Raw genomic sequence first — 24,406 nt, forward strand, 5'->3', positions numbered from 1 at the left:
GAAAGAGTGGGAGAAATGGCTTGTGTTCATATTGTTTAAAGTTAAACTTATTCTAGGGTCATAACATTAACTCATGCATTTATGTTTGGTTTTGGCTTTAAAATGTGCATAGACTGAATTTGGAAGTGATTTTCTTTCTTTTTTTAATCGATATGGAGTGTTGGATTGCAGAAGGCATGGGGGATTTCCCCTTACCGCTTAGAGAGAGGGTTAACTTACTGGAACAGGCTCCAAAGTTGTCAGCACCTTCCTAACGGACTGCTTTTTCTGGGGAACAAATTCATTCTTGGGGCACCTCTGTGTGCTAAAGATCTTTTACCCTTTGGTCACCTGGTCTGAATCCCACCCTTGGTGGAAAATAATTGTTGCTTCCATCTGAAAGATATTTGTTTAAGTGTCATTTGAAAGTGTTCCTTTGTATAAATGTGTGTAGTGTAAGTGTGTGTCTGTGTTACTCTTAACATAAACATTTCTGTAGTTTTGTTATGTCAGTAAATCAATATTGACTCACTTTGATTGCCCTTCATGCTATTCACTGCATGAATGCTGGCTGATCTTTAGGGTGATCCAGTTCACTCTGTGATGGCATTGTCTGCAAAGATGGAGATGATGTGGGGGTATTGAAGGCAACAAACTCTTTGTACCAATTTTTATTCCATGGTTATGAATTATTTATTCACTGACAGTGAATGGGTGCATGTCTCATGTCAATTTACGCCAGCAATAAGAACAGTGTTTTCAGAAATTAGATTGAAATTGCAAGTGCTACCAAGCTGCAAGCATCAGGACATGGACAGATCCCTAGATGTAATCAGTTAAAAAAACCCAGAAAACCCCAAACCAAAATAAAACAACATGAAAAAAATTGTTCTTCCTCTGCCCAGCTACAGCCAACTTGGGGGATTTACCTTCCTCTATAACAGAGTCACAGGAAGTCTCTAAAATGATTACTGAAAGTAGAGGAGTTCTACTGAAGAAAGATCACTGTGCATGGTATGTTTCTTACACTCCTACAAGGATGCCTTTGCAACAGGATATTGTTGGAGATGGGATACAAAGATAGATGGACCTGTTCTTACCAACATCTGGTTTTTACTGTTCAAGAAACTCTGGATTAGACTCACATGCTTGTGTTGACAAAATCTGGCAGTTATTATTTTCTGTCATTGACTGTCTGTGGACACATATTGCAGATTAAACTCTAAAAATAGAGTTGGGCGTGAAATGGTTTTCCCCACCCATGAAAGGTTTTTCAGTTTCAAAAGTTGTTTCAGTTCCAAACTGGGACAACATTAAGACAAGATTTTTTTCTCTCCTGAAAAGACTGGGGGGTAGGGAGGCTTATTTGCCCCAGCAAGAGAAGTTCAATAATTAGGGCATATGTCTGGGATGTACGTGGGAGACGGATTAAAGTCCCAATCTGTTTTAGGCAGGATGTGAACCTCTGTCTCCCTCAATGCAAGCAAAGGCTCCCAGCATTCGGCGATAACTGTTTGCGATGGGGGGGGTCTCCCTGCTTTTCATCAGAAATTCCATCCATGACCTGGTAAAGCTGCTCTCTAGGATCTGCAGTGTATGTTCCCATGAAAAGACTTCCATTCTGAGAAATCAAGACTACTTTTTTTTTTTTTCTCCTGATGAAAACATTCTCTGATTAGCAAGTTCCCCACTGTCTTCATACAACAATCTCTTAAAATGCAGTTCTTCTGTGAACAGATGTCTCCGGAAGGCCTGTGAGATTTTAGGTCATGACAGATGTCTTATGAGATTTCAAGATACTAGAAATCTTGCCAGGTCAGATTCCAAAATTTAGGAACAGCTCTTGCAGTTCTGCTCTTTCTTGAAGATCCCTTTGAGCTGAATTTCAGGCACTGATCTTACTCCAAAGTATACAGATCAGTATGCTGTAATTTTGCCATTCATTGTTTCTACTATTTGTGTTTGAAAAGAAGTGTAAAGTGTTTCAAATACCATCAAAATACCATCAGGTTCATCAAAAGTATTTTGTAAGTTTTTACTTATGCCATATTCAGTTACTTTTAAAATGCAAAATTCTTATGTTCGAGATATGCAAATAACTTAGCTTTCCATTTGCTTTGCTTACATAAAAGGTGGAATTTATTAATTGTCTCTTACCTGCTTCAGTATATTGTAAATTGGTAGGAAAACAAAAATAAACAACACTATTTATACTCAAGTATATTGCTGAGAGTGCAGTTACGCTTATTTTCTGTCATACAGTGGTACCCTTAGGATCATAGGATAGCTCAGCTTGGAAGGGACCTCAGGAGGTCTCTAGTCCAGCTTCCTGCTCAAAGCAAGGTCAGCTACAAGGTTAGACCAGGTTGCTCAGCTCTTCAGTGATTTGAGTCTAGCATTAACTTTGTCTTATTCCAGGGTCTAAGCTTGCCCTGTAATTAATGACCTCCATCCTTCTCCTGATGAAAGGTTTTCCCACTGGTTCCAGTGGAATCTTTAGCACTGTGGTTGTAGCGGTCTGCATAAACGTGTGATTTTGAAGTGCAGCCCTTGGACTACTTGTGGGGATTAGAGTCTTCCCATGTGGCTGTTACATGATCACACAGTCCTCAGAAAAATACAGTATGGGTGGTTGTTTTGGTCAAAACCTGTTATTTCCTGTGGATACACCTGCCACCACAGCAGGGTCTGTTTGAGAACCCTGGTCTGGACTGAAACTTGCATTTGCTTCCAAGCAAAGAAGGTTTTGCTGCTGCTCCACTATGTGAATATGGCATTTGTTCAGAGCTGATTTTTCTTCTCTGGGGACTACCTGCACATTCACTTTCTCACCTTCATCTTTTCTCCCTAATATTTTTTTTTTTATCCATACTATTATTGCCAACATGTTAATGTTAGTATGGATTTTTTTTAGTAACAACTTAAACCAGGTTAGATGAATCCTGTAAGACTTCCCACTGAGTTCAATGGGTATGTAGTCAGCATCTTACTGACTCCTCTTCATTCACTTTCCACTCTTCCAGATCACATAAACTCATGACTAGGCCTCAGATTGCTTTGAATTAATTTCTTAGCCCCCGATGAGTACTTTTGTATTGAGACAAATCAGTACAACTCTACTACAACTTTTAGTTGAACTGGTAACATCTTAAACTCCGAAGTCTTTCTTTATCAGTCTTTTTTCTACCTCCATGCCAGTCTGTCTTCACATCTGCAGTATCTCCATTTCCTAAAATCTGCCTCATATCGTTCTGGACAAAAGCAACTAATTATGGTGGGTTTTGAGTCTTCGTTCTCTTGTCTCTGAGCATACGTAGAATAACATTTCCTACTTTCACTCACGTAGGGAGGAGTCCTACTTTATCATCATGTAATTGGACAGGTTCCTTGAGTTGTACCCCGAACTGAAGTTCGAAGCCCAGGGTTTTCATAACTTCCTGTGGAATTAAATGAAGTTCATAAATTAGTTTTTCTCTGCTGTCTTTCTCTTCTTCAGCTATTGGTCTTGTCTTTGCCCTTATAATGCAGTCTTGGCATATTGTCCAGAAAAGTCTTTTTGTAATTTGTTCCAGCTCTTTTAATTTCTTTGACTGAATATTTTTAAAAATTCCTTCTTGACAACTGTATTTTCTCCTTTAACTCTTTCTCAGCCTTCATTTTTTTTCAGCTCAGTCTGTGTTTTGTAATTGGATAGCAAAGTTTCATGAATCCTTTGGTGTATAGTCTGAATTAAAGATGTTCTACCAAGCGGGAAGGTTAATTGAGCCTCTTTTTGAGAAAAAAACAATTACAATTATCATAGAATCATTAATACTTAGAATCGTAGTTTTGGGTTGAATTTGCAGGGGAATGTGATGGGAAGATCTATATTTTCTTTTGTCCCTGCCTCAGCTTTCCCGTTTTTCTGACAGTGCGTGTACTGCTTGTCTGTCTTTTGACACATGGTCCAGCCCTACGTGTGGTAAGTTATTAGCCATGAAGCTTATAAACACCACTGAAAGAACAACCATTTAATTAACCATGACCAACAGTAACCATCAGTATTTAAATGATGTCAGACTCCTAACAGCAAGAGCTGATCAAAATTGAATCAGATTTAGTTTGCTCTTTTAAAATAACTTTTATGGTTGCTTTTGCATGCCTGGGCGTAGCTGTGACCTTAAAGTATTGCTCTTTCTCTCCCTACTTGAACTTCATGATTTCAGCTCATAAGGCATCAAAGAAACCCATTCTTCTAGTAGTATCCTGTCCCTCTTGACATGATTTTCCTGATACTAGCATCTCCTAGCAGACTGTAGGCAATTGAATTGGTTGCTCTCAAGTTGCTTCTGAGGCACAGTCGGATGGATTAATCTGGACTGTTGGTCAGTAGTTCATGATGTATTCCACTTGGTCAGTGTACAGCATCAAAATACAATTTGAAGAAATCTAGTATGGCTTTTTCCATGAAAAGCTGAATGTAGGTTATACCACTTATATTGATTAGCTAAGTTTTCAGGTTTGTTTTCAGATACGTTTCAGGTACATTTCATTTCAAATTTGTAAAACTGAAGATACAGCATTTGGATTTTGTTGAAATCTTACGATTTGCGTGTATTTGGAGGATGCACACTCTACATTTTCAGTCAAATAGTTATTTGAAAAGTGAATCTTGAAGGGTTAATTTTGTATTAGTTTAAAGATTACTGCATTATTATAATTTTGTGAGGTAATATTTATACTTTCTTTAAAATATTATAAAATAACAGACTGTAAATATTTGACTTATCGTATGTATTGGAGTGTATGGCTATACAACACTAATTGAAAACAAATCTGGTCAGGAACATTATTTGGATATTAACAACGTAATGATGACATGACTTACAGATTTCATGAAAAACTATATTAGTCTATGTATATTTAATGAAGTATGCTATATTTTTCTTAGTATGAAAATCTCTTCATGAATGGACTATAAATCAAAAGCTAAGTTAGAGTCTTGAAATACAACAGCCATATGTTGCCATGGTACTGTAAGTCAAGATAAATGTTAAAGATAATAATGGATACGCATAATAAGGTGTAGCAAAACTGTACTAAGAACCTAATAGATTATTGAATTCCCCATGATTTTTACCACTTTTTCAACACTATTTTAAAATAGCACAGCTTGGTTATAGTACAAATTTTTCTTCTGATATCCAGTAATTCTTATTTTAGGACTGTGATTAATGCTGCATACATGGAGAGAGCTAATGAATTTCTAATAGTGTAATTTTTGTCCATGTCAGCTAATCATATGCTCAGATTTTTTTTTTCTTTTTTATTTAAGGTGCAGTTAGTTAAGGATATTGTACTAATCTCAGACACACAATATCCCACTGATGATATTTCTCATTTGTGTAATTGTGTATGATAACATTTTCATGTCATTGAAGTATAAATTCTGTCTTGTCCCATGTATGGTAGCAAAACCTAGCTTTGATCAGCAAGTTCCATTTTTCCAATCTTTTATGTAAGATAAATCTTTTATGTATGTTTTTTGTATTTCTGTTTTTGGCATTTGATCTATGCTAATATCTGCTTATCATTTAAAGAGGGTAAAATGCTCTCTAATTAGGTGGTTGGTAAAATTTTGGTACTTTGGCTTTCTGTGTTGTTGTTAGCCATGCATAAAATGCTTTCCTATTGATCAGTGTAGAATAGCCAGGGTTTAAACAGCTGACATCTGCTTACTTTAAAAAAAGAAAAAGAAAACAGAATAACAAACCATTTCAGCCTAATCTACCTCAAATGTGTGCATGTAAATGGGGGTCCATCTATTGACCTGCATTCTTTTCAGTTGTGGATTGGTCCACACGGTTTATGAAACCAGGAGGGCTGATTTGAAATGCAGATGTCGAGACAGTGAACTACACCCTCCCCTTTTTCCTTTGCTGTATCTGTCAGGGTGAAAAATGGCTTGCACAAGGGTCAGTCACCCATACTCACTTAATTACTTTCCTTGGACCTACAGAACTGTCACAAGCTGTGGTGGATGCAGGAGCTGTTCCTCTTTTAGTGCTCTGTATCCAGGAGCCAGAAATTGCTTTGAAAAGGATTGCTGCTTCAACTCTCAGTGATATTTCAAAGCATTCTCCAGAGTTAGCACAGACAGTAGTGGATGCAGGAGCTATCGCTCACTTAGCTCAGATGATCCTGAACCCTGATGCTAAACTGAAGGTACATTTACAAATTATTTTTTTAATCTCCATTATACCAATCATTACTTGACATTGAATCAGAAACACTGATGTCCATATTTATTTAGGAAGCTCTTGTTTTGGGCGCTAACAAAATGTAACTACATAGTTAGTGACAAAGAGTTGTGAACATATTCACAGATTTAGCTACTGGATAAAAACCGCTGCTCTGTGAGGAACAGCTAAACTAATCTTTAAAGTGAATAGTATGATTTTTTTTTTTTTTTAGAATTATATAGTGTATGAAGAATGCAACAGATATTTTTAATAGATAAAATTTGCACAATTCAGTTACAAAAAAGGTTTTGCGTACTATAAACCAGTTAATATTAAATGTATTATTGTATTTTAGAATGTACTGTCTGATGTAAATAGCTGTTGTCGAAGGTTTAACCACTACAGTTTAATTGACAAAAAATTTGTTTCTTAATATAATTTTTCTGTTTTACTCTAACAGAAACAGAAGACAACATAAAAATGCCACTTGAAACAAATAGATAAAAATTCTTTAATACAAGGTCTGACAGACCAAACTTATGCAAGTAAAGATACTTTCTATAGATTTCACTAAATTTTAAATTACAGTTTTAAATGGTATATATATTTTTTCCTTTTTAATACATAGCAAGCTTGAATGGGATAAAACAAAGGAGAAACTTTTATTCAGGAACCAGCGAATGTTCTGTGCCATTATATTCGTGCATGAATTGACTCAGTGAATTGTAAAATAGCTGTAATTGTTTTCCCTATCCTGCTTTGTTTTCCTTGATGCAATAGATTTTTGTGTGCAGGAGTGTATGTTGTGGGATGTTTGTATACTATTGATTTTATAACAGTTTTTATTTACTAGCGTCAGGTGCTGTCAGCTCTAAGCCAAATAGCAAAGCATTCAGTGGATCTTGCAGAGTTGGTGGTTGAAGCAGAAATTTTCCCAGTTGTGCTCACATGCCTGAAGGACTCAGATGAATATGTCAAGAAAAATGGTGCAACTTTAATTAGAGAGATAGCAAAGCATACGCCTGAGGTAAAACCTTGAAAATGCAAATACAAGGTCATATCATTAGATTTTACACTTTAAATAAAATACAGGATTATTCTGTCATTTGCTTTTTGAAATGGAAGGCAAATAGCTGTTTGGCATGTTCGTTGGAAAAATATGGAAATGCTTGCTGAAGTTATGAGATGTGTATTGAATATGAATTTGGTTAGGAAAGTGGGAATCATATAATGCATACCTAGCTACTTTATTCCATAAGATATCTCACAGAGAGGGAATTTTAGCCTGACAGTATTGTCAGTCCTAGATATTAAAAATATCATGAGAAAAGCCTCACAGAAGTCATGATACCAGCTAATAAATGACAAGATCAGCCTATAACAATAATAGATGGTATGTGTCTTTTCTAAAAATCTTCTGGGGTGCTGGGATCACATTTTAATTATTTTTCCAATGACAATGAAGGTCAAAAGTTCTCTTAGTTATTATTAAACTGACGGTAGTTTCTTTTATTAGCTTGAGTTTGTAATTTGAGTCTCACCATTTGCAATGTTTTTGCCAATAATTGATGCAGGAAGATGGGGATGTTTGGCAAAGTCAATACAAAATAAATAGGAAAAACAAATAATTGTAACTATGTTAATCTGTCAGACCATAGAGATAATTAAAAGGCTCTAAATATGACTCTGGAATGAAATACAAGCAATGTATTTGTGGAACACACTAATGCTGAGCACAGCCATTTCAAAATCATGATACTAGCTTAACAATTGAGAAGTGTTTGTTTAAACATGAATATTGTGCTGTTTCTTCAGCCTGCTAGTCTTTAAGCTGTTGGTGATTAAAGGTTGCAGTCTTGTCACATTTCCTGCTTTCTCTCTGCACCTCATGAGCAATGCAACTTCACTTTCTCAAAAAAGTGGAGAAATTATCATTATCAAAGGGGGGCACAAGAGTTGGAAGCCAGAGGCCAAACTCACAAGACTGCAGGTAAAGTCAGAAGAGCTGCTCGCACAGGATCCTCCATGCAAGGGGAACTGGCCGTTCTAGCAGCTCTCCAAAGGAGCTGTAGGAAGTATCTTGGTGACTCCCAGTGGGAAGTCACAAACCACGTTCCACTTTAGGGCGACAGTGATCTCTGTCCATCTCTGAGCAACTCTATTCAAGCAACACATGTTGCAGCAGAGACAGATTGGCAAATGATATTTCTAGAGGAGTTGGCTGTGTCAGTCATGTGAGCGTTGTGGCTTTTGGATCTCAGCTCTCTATCTGCATATGCAGTAAGATTCATGTGAAGGTCAGGATCTGGGGGACTTGCAGCGGGGCCTGAGGGTCACAGCACCAGGGAGTGTGTCTGTGCAGGAGCTCTGTGTACAGGGCTGTGCCCAGACATAGGACTTGGTCCTCACTGGCTGCAGTTTGCAATCATGTGGACAGTTTTTCCTAAGTTATAACTTTAAATTTCATCTAGCTGTTTAATGAAGAAAACAGTCCTCTTTTAAAGGCTCTAAGGCAACAGTGGATTTTATGTTTATTGTCCTGGTTTCGGCTGGGGTAGAGTTAATTTTCTTCTGAAACCAGGACATTCATATAAATCAACTGGATTGGAAATCCACATGCCTCAGTTTTGTTCATTTGATTTTGACTTAATGTGTTTCTTTTGCTTTGGAATCTGGGAAAAATGTGATATACCTAATAAGATAGAAGGAAATAATCATAATATGAAATTATTTTAATTTCTATGCATTGTTGATATCATATATACACTACTGCTGTCCCTCAAGTGATGTGAGAAGTGATACCTTTTCGAAAGAAACATGTTGCATAGCTTGATACACACAGAAAGCATCATAGACTGTGGACATGATTATCATTTATAAGCAAGGCTATATATAATTTGGCATTCTGGGGCAAACTCCATTGCCCATCTAGTGTGTTCCCTGGACACCTCCCTCAGAATACCCTAACATGGCAGAATGGTGTAGTCCAAGTTGGTTTTGCGCATCCATGACAGTTGTCTTTGGCTTCATGCCTCAGTAGGGGGATCCACAAAGGCTTTTATGCCGCAGAGGTTATCTAGAATGCAGGTGAGAAGAGGAGTGGGCCTTTCCCTCCGTCCCTGCACGGAACATATGATGTTGGCTTGGGAATGAGTGGGCACTAGTATGAAAGACTATCTGGCTCAGTAGGTGCATCTTCAAGGGCATTCACGTATTAGGCTGTCATTTGCACGATTCTTTGGTGTAGGCTAATGGAGTTGAGAATATGTCATTCCATGCTATACAGCATCAAGAATTCAGAGTCCTGATTTCCTTGCAGTAAAGTCAATCAAAAACAGAGTGGCAAAACAGCTTCATTCCTGAGAACTTCATGCTGCGCTTAGTGCCCAACAGTCTGTATGATACATCACTCTTATTCCAGCTTTATTTTGTAAATCAGGAGCAATACACTGAAAGACTTTTCTGATGTAGTGCTTTATGCCTGTTGATACTTCACAGTATCTAATCTCTTCCATTTATCTTTTCAGCTTTCACAGCTTATAGTAAATGCAGGTGGAGTTGCTGCTGTGATTGATTGTATTGGCAGCTGCAGAGGGACTGTCAGACTGCCTGGCATCATGATGCTTGGTTACGTAGCAGCTCATTCGGAGAACCTGTCAATGGCAGTGATTGTCTCCAAGGTTAGCTATCACTTTGTTGTCTTCCTATAATTCTTCAGTGGTATTCTGAGAAAGAGATACAAATTAACATAGGAGGAGAATGTATTTTGTGACAGAATTATATACTTGCTGTTGACGAATGCACGTTCTCCTAATATTGCTGCTTGCTGTGGCTGAAATTATGTGGTAACCTGATCAACGTGTGTCTTTATGAAGTTGAACCTTTTATAAAATGTCCTGGATTAGTTTGTGAACATCCATTTGTATTACGGTACATGATTTTTCTGTGCTGCAATTGCACGGGTACAGAAAATAAGTCAGTGAATTTCTATGGTCTGTTTCCTCTTAAAATGAATACTTGTGGCTACATCAAAACCCTTTTTGAAACACGAATGTTTAATGGCACGTTCTTCATTGCACTAGCATGACTCTGCTAGTACCGCTAGAGTAGTCTTGCAACAGGAATCTTCACACTCGAAAAGACCTCAGTTTCTAATGTAGTATGGTTTGATTCAGTTGTGCAAGTGACATTTCAAAGGAGATAAGCTATACATTTTCGGGTTTAAATAAATTCTGCTGGGCAATGATATAGAAGGGAAAGAATTTGCAATATTCACGATAGGTGAAATTAGTACCTGACATAATACTCTGATGTGAATAATGCTAACTAATGAGAGGAGGAAGGAAGTAATTTCAGTGAGCATTGTTGGCCCATTTTCACACTGTGTCAGTCATTTAAAATATACTGTATGAGTGAAAACAACAAAACAATAAAAACAGAGGAACAGAAATGTCTTCTAGTAGGAATGCAAGTTAAAAAATGGAAATTGCTACAACATAACATCAGTAAGCATGCAGGGAGGGTAGGAGTGATCAAAAAAATGCTCTTCTGCATTTGAAAACTAAAGAAATAGATACTTTTTCCTTGCCCTCTCTGGATGCCCTTCTTCCCTGGATGTGTCTTCATCTCTCCACTTTCAGGGATGCCTAGAGCAAATATGCTCCTGCTGTTGAGTGCTTGATGTTAAGTGGGATGAATCCAGGATTAAGTTCATGAGGAAGCACCCAAGTGATAAATTTTTGAAGAGTAATAATGTTTGATACCGTAACTGAATGGGAGCGCAGTGAGAGATTTTGTAGGAATCTGTGCAAACTCTCATGAAATTAAATATTTTAATGAATGATCCACAAAATAAACCCAAATAAACCCAACCCCCATTTTAAAAAAAATTTCTTTCAGGGGAAACTAAGCTTGTGGAATGGTACATAGTGGTGAGGACATGGCTTGGTAAACTGGAACCATTTGAAAGAAGTGCACTGTGGCATAACCCCATGCAGTTACACATCTATGATGTTATGATGTAAAGTGATAGCTCCATTCCGTGGTACTGTATCCTGGAAAGGATGAATTTTGAAAAATGATTTTTGGGGTCATACTGGACAAACACTTCATTGTGGCCTTCTATTGCAGTGCAGTGGCAAAAAAAACCCAAACAATTCAGTCCTTTGTGGTATTAAAGAGTGGAAGATGAAGCATTATTAGAAAAGAGAAGTTAATCTATCTGTAGTACTAGTGCATATAGTTCTGTTGTCTGTATTTGAAAAGGGTCTTGAAAAACCCCCGAAGAGTATGCAGAAAAGACTAAAAAATGATCCATGGGATGGAGAAAAATGTTTTCTAGTTAGGGGTTTAGTAGCCTTGCCTTACCTGAAGTAGCATGAAATGATTCCTATTGAAGTACCCTGGCATAAAATACCAGCTACTAAGTAGCTCCATAATCCTGTGGAGAAAGGATAAAGACTGTGACCCTGAACCAGAAGAACTTCAGTAACAGCTGGATGTGAGCGAGGTATTCTCCATCTCTTGATGTCTTCAAATCAAGAATTGAAACCTTTCTGGAAGTCATTGGATGAGTCAAACATGAACTACTGGACTCAGGAAGAGGTTGATAAGTTGAAATTTAGTGCTGTGGATTAAAAAAAAAAAAAGACTCAATGATTCAGCCCTTCTGGTCTTAAGCTGCTTTCATAGATTCATAAACACTCAAATTCTTTTATTTTCAGTCTGACAAAACTGAAGCCTTTACTCTTAGTACAGCCTGAATTGTGTCATGTATTCCTTTTATCCCTTAAATTTGTGTGTTAGCTCAGAATGCCTTCTGACTTAGAACATTGAATCTGTTTTTCTTTCTTTAACTAGATTTATTAAGATTTATTCAAAATTCTTGCTAGTCATGATGTTGTAAAAATATGACACCACTAGCATGCGTTCTCTTATAGCTTATTTTAGAAGAGTGTAAATAGAGAAACATTTTCTAACAATCTGTATCAGTTTCAAGTTGTCCTTCCCTGGCGTAGATTTGTAAAGGTTGTGCTTTTGATTGATGCTACAGGGAATACCACCACTGTGTGCCTGCTTGATAGAAGAACCTGAAGATCATATTAAGGCAGCAGCTGCTTGGGCCTTGGGACAGGTTGGAAGACATACTCCTGAGCATGCACGTGCTGTTGCAGTAGCAAACGTGCTACCCACACTGCTTGCTATGTATATGGACACACGCAGTTCAGAAGATCTTCAAATGAAAGCAAGTATATTTGTAGTATCTGCAGTATGAGATATTTATTGTAATCAACAGGTATAAGTGCTTAAAAACTACTAAATGGTATGTGCTTTGATCGATGTTCATTGAGTCACAGATTTCCTGGGTGTAGGGTGGCCGAAGGCCGTGTGTCATTTATTAGGACTGGCTGGTCCTAATGGGTGTGCATATGGTGCATACCAAATCATATGTTACAGCCACAGCAGTCTAGTCCCTCATTTTCTTCCCAGTTTAGATCAGAGTTGCATACACCCATAAATGCTGTAATTTCTTGTGAGTGACTGATTTCTAATTATCTACTTTTTTTTTTTTTGGAAGTGTAAGCTCTTGTACAAAATATTATAGTCCTTGTAGTAGATTTGCTTACATTTTTATTATTATAATAAAACTGTAACAAATACTCAAAGCTCTTGAAAACATGCAACTGTTTGTGTTTAGGGCCTTCCTTGTGTGGGAGCTAGTAGAGTTGCAGTTTGGTGAAGTCTATTTTTGAGCAACAGTAAGTGAACCAATTGAAGAGTATAATACGACAGGATATGGTCTCCCATGTTGTACTATGCTTCTGTACGTTCTACTGAAGTATAATGTTCCAGATCTGTAAAATAACTTTTGTATAGTCATTTTCAGTGGTCACCAAAATATCAAGTACAAATTAGCTGCACCTATAAACCTACCCAAGAAGGTCATTACTGCACAGTCAGCATTGAGTCTGTTTTCAACTAAGCACTGATGTACAACTGTTTCACTCTCTCTGTCCCTCCCTGCCTGGATGGTAGTGCACTTTGCTAGTAAGCCACTTCTAAAATACAATCTTTCAAAATGTGTTTTGATTTAGCTTTCTTATTATATTACAGTACAATTTATTTAAAGGGTCTACTACTGCTTCCATTTTAGTCAAAGGAAAATTGCCATTGCTTTGACCGTAGATAACATAATAAGAATATGATGCACTGTAGGTTTTGAGGTTTAATAAATCTAAGTAGAAAATTGATTCTTCATTAAGTGACCTGATAGATATCATAGTTTTTATTCAGAAAATGCTCTTTGAGAATTCTGATCAATTTGCTTTTTTGATCAGACTTCAGTGATATATAACATGAATTCTTGTTGTTTTCATTGACATCTTACTAGAGAAATTTTATTTTGCATTTCAATAGACTAAAAAAGCCTTAAAGAACATCCTTCAGAAATGCACGTATCTTCCAGCACTTGAACCATTGCTGCATGATGCCCCTCCCAATATTATGAAACATATTGTTGGGCAGTTTAGTAAGGTAAGAAAAGGCTCTGCTTGATGACTAATATGTTAATTGTTTTCCATTTAGCAAGGAAGCTATCTTTCAAAAGATGAAGTCTCTCTAAAGGTCTCAGTTGTTTTCTCAGGATCCTCAAGCATCCCCTGCAGAAGCAGTTTGGAGCATCACGTTCTTTTGTCTGATAAAGCTGGATACTGTTTCATCTGGACCCTGCCATAATTCATCCTAAGACTGGGAAAACAGTTGCTTATAAGCAAGGTGTTTTTTTTCTTCCTTGCCTCTTGAGACTATGTAGAATATTAACTCACGTGCAAATATTTTCACTGAGCCAATGTATCACATAAATCCCAGTCACATCTGTTTTAGATAAAGTACAAGCTGTCTGTACAGGAATGACTTAAGTCAGGTATTTTACAATAATCTAGAGTACAAAAGCTTCACCACTTTTATCCTCATTAATTTTAAGTCTCAATTAAGTAAGTGTAAAAATCCCAAATCTTTTCTCATCCCTCTCAAAATTTGAAACTGTTTGTTATTAATTACATTGTTGATTTGAGTGCAGCATGTAAAAAGTGATACAATTTTATAAAAATATTTCAAATGAATTAAGTAATTGCTAACTAATCAGGAGATTTCCAGTGTCTGCAGTGTTCACCAGCTGTTGGAAATCCTGCTCAGCTATAGACTTTTTGTGCAATACTCTGCAGTGTAATCTGTTAGCAGCGGGTACCAGGCTCTTTCGGTGAGATGTTCTTTCTGGAAGTGGCCAAGTAGAACACTCTTGATATTCAGTTCTGATTATAACAGATCTGGAAGCATTACTGTTTGTAGTGCAGATTCCTGATTACATTGGCACACTTAGGTTTGTCCTGTCTTCTTGCTAAGTCTGTACAAAGATAGGAGATTTGCTCAGAATCCAGTGCCTTTTGCTTCTGTGTGCTGACTGGAGCTATTAAGGAGCTGAGTGCATAGTAATTGGTTACCCAGTGTATAGATTTGAATGTTGTTTGCTGTTGAAATGGTTTTGTACCCTTCATGTCAGCTGATGTTTTGTTTTGTTTCGTTTTTCTTCTTCTCCTACATTATATTAAACAAACTATACTTGTCTGGCATTTGCTCTTCTGAAATATACATTTAAAATTAAGTTCTCTGCAGTAAAAGCATTTTTCTCTCCTGTACCATAGCTTGGGAATTTCCTATTCTTAGAGCTCTGCTGTATTACTTCTGTTGGCTTATTTATAGCGCAGTAAAAGCCTTATTTCTGAGCTGTGCTTCAGAGTGAGATGCTATCCGTTCTTGGTGCTGGACTGTGTCATTTTAGCATTATCCTTTTCAGGGTCTGTGCAATTCTGTGCTGTCTCAGTTTGGACTGGGGGAAGGGACTGCGTCTCAGAGGTCTTTAGGGCCTCTTCCAAGAGAGTTTTCTGCTGTCTTATCCAGCCTGGGAGTCACAGTGGGGAGGAGGAAGGCAGGGAAAGGGCCATATCCTGTCTCCTTGCTAGTTCCTTCTTGGCAGTTCTTGTTCTGGGAGATGGGTGGAAACAGCCGTCTTTGCAGTTCCCACAACGAAATGATCACAGTTGTTTCTGACACTTCTGTGAAGCATATAATAGGGAGAAGTCTCTATGCTCCCCTGTTTTTTCTTTACCTGTCTGTTGATTTTGTACAGCCTAGAGGAACCAGAGAAGTGAAGGCTGTTTGCTTATATGCATGGCAGAAATCTCATCCTTCTTTTCCTTCATCCTTTTAGGCAATCCCTTCCTCCTTCAAGACTCTTGTTTTACGCTGAGATACAGTTAAATTTATAGTTTGATTTGTCTGACCAGTGTGAAGGCTTACAAAATGCTTTTGCCCCCATAGTATGTAACTGTCAGAGTTGGTTTTAAACCCATCTGGTTTTGTTGTAGATGCAGCTGACGTCTTGCATTCTCTCTCTCTCTTCCCCCCCCCCCCCTTTTTTTTTTTTTTTTTAATATTTTTGCAGCCCTGTGGGCCTATGGACTACATGCTGTCGTTCTCCCTTGCCTGGCCCAGCCCCCACTTCCCTCCCTCCTTCCCTCCCTCCCTCTGGACGGAGCTGCATATTGGCGTCACTCAGGGAGCGCAGAATGTATTGTCTGATCATTTCTGCTTCTCGTCCCCCTTGGCTGCAGAAACTTCGCATTTTTGCTTTGTGTGTTTGTGTGTGTGTGTTTGTAAAAGGCTTCCATGGCTACACAGTGTGTTGCAGGATTTTAATATCTAGAATTTAATAGTAGTAGCATGTAATGCTTCAAGGCTGCATTGTTCACTTGCAACAATTCTCAGTATTGTTTTCATGCACTAATCTATACTAGATCATTATAATGATATAAAATTCTGCTCTACAATTAAACTGTGGGAATTGACATAAAAGACCTGAATAACTTGGTTTAAGTGGAGCAGATGCTGTTGTTATTCCATATTAGTGTTCTGGTTTTATTATCTGTTTAATCTCTGCAATCGTATTGTCTCTGTAGGAATAATTCAAGAAATATTATTTACATAAAGATAAATATTAAATTCAGTATTTTTATGTTATGTATTAAAGTACATGTTAAATTGTGTTATAACAATAAAGGACTGGTTTATGATTTTTTTTCCTCTACAACTGGGTGTTAAAATACAGTAGTCATTACAGATGTTGTACCTCTGATGTGTTCCATTTTATCTGTCCTCTGAATTAAAAACAGATAAGCAATATTTGAGCCTAGTACCACAGAGATTCCTTTAAAAGAAAATGTTCTTTTTTTTTTAATGTACTTTTCTGTGTGTAGGTGTTACCACATGACAGTAAAGCACGTCGTCTCTTTGTAACAACTGGTGGACTTAAAAAGGTTCAAGAAATAAAAGCAGAACCTGGGTCACTTCTTCAGGAATATATCAACACTATTAACAATTGCTATCCAGAGGAAATAGTAAGGTAGGGAAAATGAAATTTAAAAAATTCATACTTACAACATTGTTAGACGTTTTTCACAAGAACAACACAAAGCAAGGATTTAAAATATTAATTTAACTTCTATGTGAATTTTGTTTTTAATGAAGCAGCATAACATTTGGTTAACTGCCCCAGTGGTAACACAACTGTTAGACACATACTTTTGAACACTTTCTCTTTTCTGATTGTTTTTGGGATCAAATTTCTTTGTCTGTAAACAAAGGCCAAATAATCATGCTCTTGCAGGAAAGTGGGGGAGAAAAAGTCAGTCCTGCACTACCCAGACAAACTCCGAGACTTCAGCACAACCGCTCTCATATTAACAAATGTCTGTGGGAAGTTTAGTTTATCTTGATAACTTACTTATGGGTTACTCAGGCTCCAAACTACAGGTATTGGTGAATCTTTGCTTGCATCCTTGACTTCCCTAAGAGCCTGTCTGAACTAGTGTATTCAGAGGCTCCTTTGAAACTTCCTCTGATGTACAGAGGGACCAGAGGCTCTTCTGCACGGTTGCTCTGCCCACAGCTGCCCTTCCTCCCCCAGCCTCATCATGAGGCTTAAGTGTTATATAAAAGGACCATACACCAGCTGTCTGCACCAAGTTGAACTTTGCCCTTAATGAATACAGAAACACTATTAAATAGCTTACAGTCAAAATGTCACCATCCTAAATTGTAATAATGAGAGAAATGCCCTCCTAGATTCTAGATATCCATTTACCAGTCCTTCAGTCCATCAACACATCAAAAGGATGCTGTACTCGTGCACTCCCTCTACAGGCTCTGAAAATCTGCATCATCAATTTTAATTACAGCAACAGAGTTCTTCAGCTAATAGTAGCTACAAACTAAGTCACGCAAAATGAAGCCCTGTTTGTCTCCACAAGGAAAAGCCAGTGGCTGTCAAATGGGCAAAGCAAAATCATAAAGAAACTTTATTCTGCAGCTACAAATACTAATACTTCAGAGGGAAAGGGGACATTTGCTTACACTTTTCTGGATATAATTAATGTTTCTTTGTTACAGCTATTTTTTTTCCCTGTAAATGAAACAAGGTTACTTATGTAGGATGGGTTGTAATAAAGAAAAGGGCCCCTTCGAGCATCTCCAGCTTGCCTCTTTGTGCTACTGCCTGTTGTTGGTTGAGCTGCCTGAGGCACAGCTGCTATAATAGACTCCAGCTCTGGGTTTGTCCCGGAGACCTGTTATTTTAGGCTGTTTGCAGACTGAATATAATAATGCATTGAGAAGTTAGCTTTACAATCAGAGAACTAATAGGAGTTTTAAAGAGTTACATTATGCAGAAATCATTCAGAAAATGAAAATCAACAAGGTAGATGGATCTTCCTTCAGTGTGAAAACATTGGGGATTTCTACTTGAATACATTTTAGGAATGCATTACATGGAAGTGTGTTCCTCTCCCTTTATAGTTAAAGCTTCCAGGGCTCAGAGATGACAGTTTACATGCCTGCAAAACCAGAAATGGACTGAGATGTATGTTTTTAGAATAACACAGTAATAAATTTCAGATACTCTTAACCTGGAAAACAAGAACTAAATGCAGCTTTGGTGATGCTTGCATATTGGAAGCATGTAGTTGGTCCATTGTGGAAAACCAACTGAATGACAGCAGGACAATAATGGCACCATAGAGTCCTACTCTAATGAAAACCTATTGGATAATCTCCATCCTTGAGTTGGCATTAGAGACAGAAGGTCATTGTGATAAATTTTTTTGTTCCAGAATCAATGTCTCTCACATTGATGTAGACTTCACATTAGCTTTGGGTTGTGTGCTTATGTTTGACAAACAGCAGTAGACTATTGTCATCAGGCAGCCTATGGTTCTGTGTAAACTCATGCTTTTTTATTAAAGGCCATAATTTCAAAAGAAGTTAACATCTACATTTCTCAGTAAAGGCAATGCTTATGGCTGGTGGACCTATTTAAAAACTAGCCACTTACCTACATGCCCTAAAAGAAGCTAAATATATTTTTGAAAACCTGACTTCCAAGTATAAATGATAACGTAAGTTGAAAAGCAGGTTCTTAAAACATTGTAGGGGAATAACTGTAGAATTCCTTGACCAGTGTTTAATGCTAGGATTGTTTCCTGATCGATAGAAATATGAATAGTGTTTCATTACTTAGCACAGAACATGCCTTGTAGTCTAATGCACAAACAAAATGTTTCTCTTTCAGGTATTATTCCCCTGGATATTCTGAGATACTTCTGGAAAGGGTGGAAAATTACCATCCAGTTTTATAAACTTCAATTTTTTATTAGAGCTGTATTTCACATTTATGCCTTTATGACTGTAATACAAATACAGCTGTTGAAACTTGTTTGATTCTGAAATCTCCTTCTAGTGTTTGAACTACTGAAAGAGCTCAGCAATTCCAGCAAGCTATATTTTGCTCTTTATAAACTTGTTTATTGCTAAGGTTTTGTTCCTTTTTGTTTTTCTCTACATTACTACCAGATATTGCAGCATATATGAATGGAATTTCATGCAGGGGTGATGATTTATCACAGAAGCTTTTTTAGAATCAGTCATTTCCTTTTCCTTCCACAAGAAAGGTTTGTTATTATCTCATTCAAATTTTAGCCTTCTCAGTACTGTAACCATTTTCCCCTTTTGCCTTTGCATATTGTTTAGAGCTTCCCAAGCTTGATGAGGGGGAAAAAGCTGGCCCCTGTGCTTTTTCTAATTATGGAATCCATTCTGCACTGAGATATCTCCTACTGCTACCTTTCAGAAAGTAAAGCGATGTGATTTTGCATCTCTGAACATATTAGTAGCTGCTAAATAAAGAAATAATCAGACCTGATGATGATAAAAGGGCTGAATTCTGCATGATGTGATAGTGTGGTGGTCCTGGCATGGTAGATAATACATCTTCTGCAAAAGTCCTCCTAATTAAGGCAGGATTCACTGTGGAGGGAAGAAGTAATACGCTGTTTGGTGTATGCATCGTTGTTCCTCTTGGAAAGGACAGAGTGAACGTAGAACTTCCACGGGCACAAAGGGAAGCACCCTGGGAGGTTCGGCTCCATTTGGGTCAGCAGCAAATCTGTGCGGCTCAGAAGAGAGAATTGCTTGGCTGCGGGAACACTGTTAGCAAAGTTCTGAGCACATTCAGAGGAAACCTGAGGATACTTGAGTCCCACTGATTTGAGTGATGGGATTAAGGCTGCTCAGTACTTATTCTTCAAGAGCTGAAATTGCTGCAGAATTGAGTTGAAACACACTTGGAACTTAGTCTTGAAGTTGCAGATCACATCAACATGGAGATTATTGGAGGTATGAGCTCTTGCCTGTCTGTAACATCCTGGAAATATTTTTGCCTTCTTATGTAGAGTGGAAAGACTGTCACATTCTGCTTACTCCTCTGGTGTACTGTAGCAGCAGGGAGCAGCATACAACCCTTCAGTATTCCCTAATATGTAACTGCCATTTACCATTTTTTGTTCTTCTAACCATTTTTCTTTTCCTCATATGCAGCAGTTTTTTGTGGTTTGTTCCGCCTTCCTCCCCCCCCCAAGAGTAATAAACAGTGTTTCTGGAATGGGATGTTGAAATACTGGCAGCCACAAGGAAAGTCAATATTTGAAAACCCCCACAGGAGAGAAACTTGTCTACTTTCTTAAACATATTAACTGAATGAGTTTATAAAACAGGGATAGTCTCTTCTATTACTTGTAAAAGAGGAGCAAAGACTTATTGCAGTTGGAAATGATTTAGAGTGGCTTTTCTCTGCCAAATTCCAAATGACTATTTTCTTTTATTCTTGTCAGCATATTTTTCAGCAGTTCACAAAAACATTGATGGGCTATCTTGTGTTAAGGTTTAATTCTACAGCGGGCTGTGCTCCCGCTGTGAGGTACTTGGTGCTCTCAGACTCTGCTCTTCAGGAGGAGCAGGGGATGCACAGTACCTTGCTGTATGGAGCCTAACTGAGATGGAAACTGTTGGTGTCATGAATGCTGGTATAGAAACCACACCAGCTGGGTTCTTTCCTTAGCCCACATCAGAGTGAAAAGTCTTGGAACTGACTAGCTTCTACCAAATGCCTTTTTGTTTTTGGTGTTTATATTCTGACATTATTAATGCTAGGACACTAGTGGAAAAACATTAGGTCTATTAAAAAGATTGTTGTAATACTCAATAATTTTCTCATATGCATTATGGATATTTAAAAATCAAATCTTGTGCAATCTCTAAAAGAAAATGTAATGGAAGGGCTTCCAGACAGTGTTGAAGGATCTGAAGCCTTTATTTTCCCTAACAGAACAGAAATGGTGCAGCGGGCTGAATGCAGTTGCAGTGCAGATGGGAGGCAGGGTAGGCATGGAGCTGCATACCCATAGCTGCATCATGTGCTTGGGAGCACACCCACGCCACACAATGCTAATGTATATGTTTTGTGCGGAGAGAGGAAAGAGGCTTCAGTCCCCTGACAAATGTGCTCCTGCTGTGTCACACTGTGCTACACTGTAAGGATTCCACAGGGTTAAATTTCAATGCCTAAACAATTTGTTCACAGTCTTTTCACAGTCTTTTTCTGATTCCTGACAAAGGAAATGATTGCACAAGGCAAACCTTCAAAGCGATCTGATTGTGCAGAGCACAATCTAAATCAGACCTAGCATAAATACATCTTTACATCAGCTAGGCAGTTCTGTCCTAGGCCAGTGGCCGTTTCGCGTCTTGTCACAGGACTCTCCTGGATGATGCCGTATCCCAGTAGGCTATGGCAGTGCAAAGTCCTCTCCCACATACTTTGAGACCCCCTCAGCGTTCCTTTGCTGGCAGGCTGCTTCCCTGCATTGTACATACACCTTGTGGCTGGAGGCTTCCCTGGAGGTACGCGTCTGCACAAGGCAGATCTAGCCCTTTACAGCAGAATTATCACTAATTTGTATTTTAGGCTTACATTACGAGGGCAAGAGTTGCTTTTTTCCTGTAGTGTTTCACAAGCTCTGATGTATAGCGTTTCTATTCCATCCTCTAATTTGGCTTAAGTTGTCATCTAAAACTATATTAATGTTTGTAATTGCTACTCTGGTAGGCTTCAAGTGTGTATCATTTGTCTCAATTTCATAGAATAAAATGTAGATTTGCATTTTAATTCATTGTGTAAATGCTGTTTTCATGGTAGTTTGTGACTATGATGCTAGAGAAGATGAAGAACAGGCTCATTTCGCAGCTTGAGCCTGACACCACCTTTGGGTGTTTGTCTCAGCTTACCTCTCAACAGTGCCTACTTCTAAGCTTAGGACATACAAGCATTTCAAGTAAGAATCCCTCTCACAGAGGTGGATTATTAAGACACACAAAGAAAATTAAGCCAGTGCTTTGGCAGAAATAAATGTAAGTGGAGACAGCGCTTAAATAATTTTGCCAGTTCTTTTGACTGCTGCGTTGGGACTTTTCAACCCAAGTCTTTAAAGATCTTGTCTGGGGGCCTGAGCCATGATTTTTGTCTACATTACTACAGCTATTATTACATCTACAGATGTAAACCAGGGCCTTGAAAGAACATGTGGATGTGTAAAACTTTACCATATTTCATTCAGTGGATGGATTAACTGGCCTACAAAAGCTCCATTCTTTATCTGAATGACTGGAAACCAAGAGGATCTGAAAAGGGGAAATTCAAGGAGTTCAACTCTTGTGCATATAATATGTTCTGCATTTCCAGAGGGATTTACCAAGGGATTGCTTTGTCTCATCTGAAGTGATCAATCTGCTGGAGATCTGCATCTTAACAAACAAACGAATGAAATGTTGAAGGAGCTGAATGGAACTGGTGAAGGAAGAAATTAATCTCATTTTGTGAAGTAAAGCATAAAGTTACTGTAATTAGGAAGCGGACGGAGTGTGGGCAGATCCTCAGTGTTCTTGATTTGGTGTAGGGGGTTGTGAATTAGCTTGGCCAAAAGGGAGTTTTAGGCATGGAGGGTGCCGTGGGATAGCCTTCAGCTTCTGGTGTAAATTGGAGTCCTCTGATTTCGGGGCATGTAGGGGTGGCTGACTATTGTCCCTTCAGGTGAGGAATCTGTGAAAACATGCTTGCCTCAGTATCTTCCTTAATGCTGATTGGTGTCCAGTATCTTGGTTGTTAGAATTATAGATCTCACTATGTGACCAGGGTAGAAAGGAAGTATGGAGTAGCACTAGACTGCAAAGCCAGTGGTTCCACTTCTTGCACTGACATAGGATTGCTTTTATGGTCTTGGATAATTATTACAAATCCCTATGTATCATCATCTTCAGCTGTGAAGTATCTGTTACACTCATTTGTTAACTTGCAGAAGTGCTGGGAAAATTAAATTCATATGAGAGGTCGATGCAGCAGAACTTAAGTTCTTTATAACTAATACCATATTCAGAAAGGAATATTGTTCAAGAACCTACAAAAATTTACCTAAGAAATCTTTGAGATGCTGATTTTTAGAATTTGACTTGAACTAAAAGCCAGTGGATTTTGTGAGTTTCCTCACCTGACACAATTTGAAGGGATCTTGGAGAAAGAGGAAATTATGACGTCTCTCATGACTATACTAAAACTATTGATGTCATTTTTGTATAATACTTAACTGTTAATATTGATGCTACAATGCTGTATTCTGCAGTCAGCTCTATAATTTAGCTAGTGAAAATACTAATTACGTTACTACCACCGTACTGTATTTCTAGATACTGCACAAAAGATTGAATTAGGAAATACATATAAGCAATACTAACGCATATTTTGATGATGAGAATGCCTTTTAAAACAGGAAATGGTACTGTGCTGCCTTTCAGAAGAAGTTACTCTTACTTGGGTTAAACACATTTTGTAGTTGTTTGTGTTCCCTCCCACCTAGAGGTCCGATCACGAGGCTCGCTGAGTGCTCAGCGAAGCGCTGAGGACCATGATCTACTGTCTGTAGCAGAAACCAGTTGTGTTCACTATCATGCACCAGCAAGCTATGGAAAGGAACAATGTGAGTGTACTAATGTCATCATCTTAGCAGATTTCCACAGAGATTTTGAAGGCTTGCTTTTTCTTCATAAAAATATGCTTGTTCCTACTAGTTCTTACCTCCAAACGGAATTAAAGAATAGGTACCCAGATTAACTTTAGCTATTCTATATTTTGTTCCTTTTATAACAAAAATTAAGTTTTGAGAGGGGGGGAAAGTGTTAATGTCTTTCTTTAAAACGAAGTTATTGATTATTTTTTGTGTCAATATCAGCAACAAAACTTTTTGTAATCTTGTGACAAGATCTGTGCCCTTTGCTCCCAAGGAAAGTTTTTGTCTTCACTGATAGAGGCTAGTGATGTGTTTTATCCCTGTTGTCCTATTTATAATTAGGTCTGATGGCCTCTGTACATGTTCACCTTTCAATATTAGGTCAATGTTAAAGCCATTGTCAACCTAAAGGGTTGGATTACTACCAAGATTCAGCCTCTGTTGCCCCACAGTGCTATAAATTATATTACAATCTATTGTTAAAAAATAATAATATGCAACACAGAGGTCTGATGGAATCATGTTAACGAGAACACTGAAGCTTCATTGACTTGCAGTGTCATTAGAGCTGTGAGACAGGTTTATGGCCTTGTGCAAAGTATATTTGTGTTGGTTTAGACACAGTATTTATTTGGTCACACCCAGCCAAATGTTTCCTTACTAAATTAAAATAAATGCTGGTTAGTTCAATGAGCTACAAAGATA

General features: G+C 37.9%; 1 protein-coding gene across 1 annotated transcript in view; it reads left to right on the plus strand.

The window, feature by feature from the left end:
* The window catches only part of SPAG6 (sperm associated antigen 6), a 28,433-nt gene extending 6,623 nt beyond the window's left edge, over window positions 1-21,810 (plus strand). The window contains exons 4-10 of the mRNA XM_009330612.1: window positions 5,978-6,183; window positions 7,054-7,227; window positions 9,728-9,880; window positions 12,253-12,444; window positions 13,617-13,733; window positions 16,511-16,656; window positions 18,880-21,810. Of these exons, the coding sequence (XP_009328887.1) occupies window positions 5,978-6,183; window positions 7,054-7,227; window positions 9,728-9,880; window positions 12,253-12,444; window positions 13,617-13,733; window positions 16,511-16,656; window positions 18,880-18,946 (1,055 nt within the window). The 3' untranslated portion in view covers window positions 18,947-21,810. The remainder of the gene's footprint in view (window positions 1-5,977; window positions 6,184-7,053; window positions 7,228-9,727; window positions 9,881-12,252; window positions 12,445-13,616; window positions 13,734-16,510; window positions 16,657-18,879) is intronic.
* The last annotated feature ends 2,596 nt before the right edge of the window (window positions 21,811-24,406 follow it).

This window comes from Pygoscelis adeliae, unplaced genomic scaffold, assembly GCF_000699105.1.
Source record: "Pygoscelis adeliae isolate BGI_AS28 unplaced genomic scaffold, ASM69910v1 Scaffold27, whole genome shotgun sequence".
Taxonomy (NCBI): Eukaryota; Metazoa; Chordata; class Aves; order Sphenisciformes; family Spheniscidae; genus Pygoscelis; species Pygoscelis adeliae.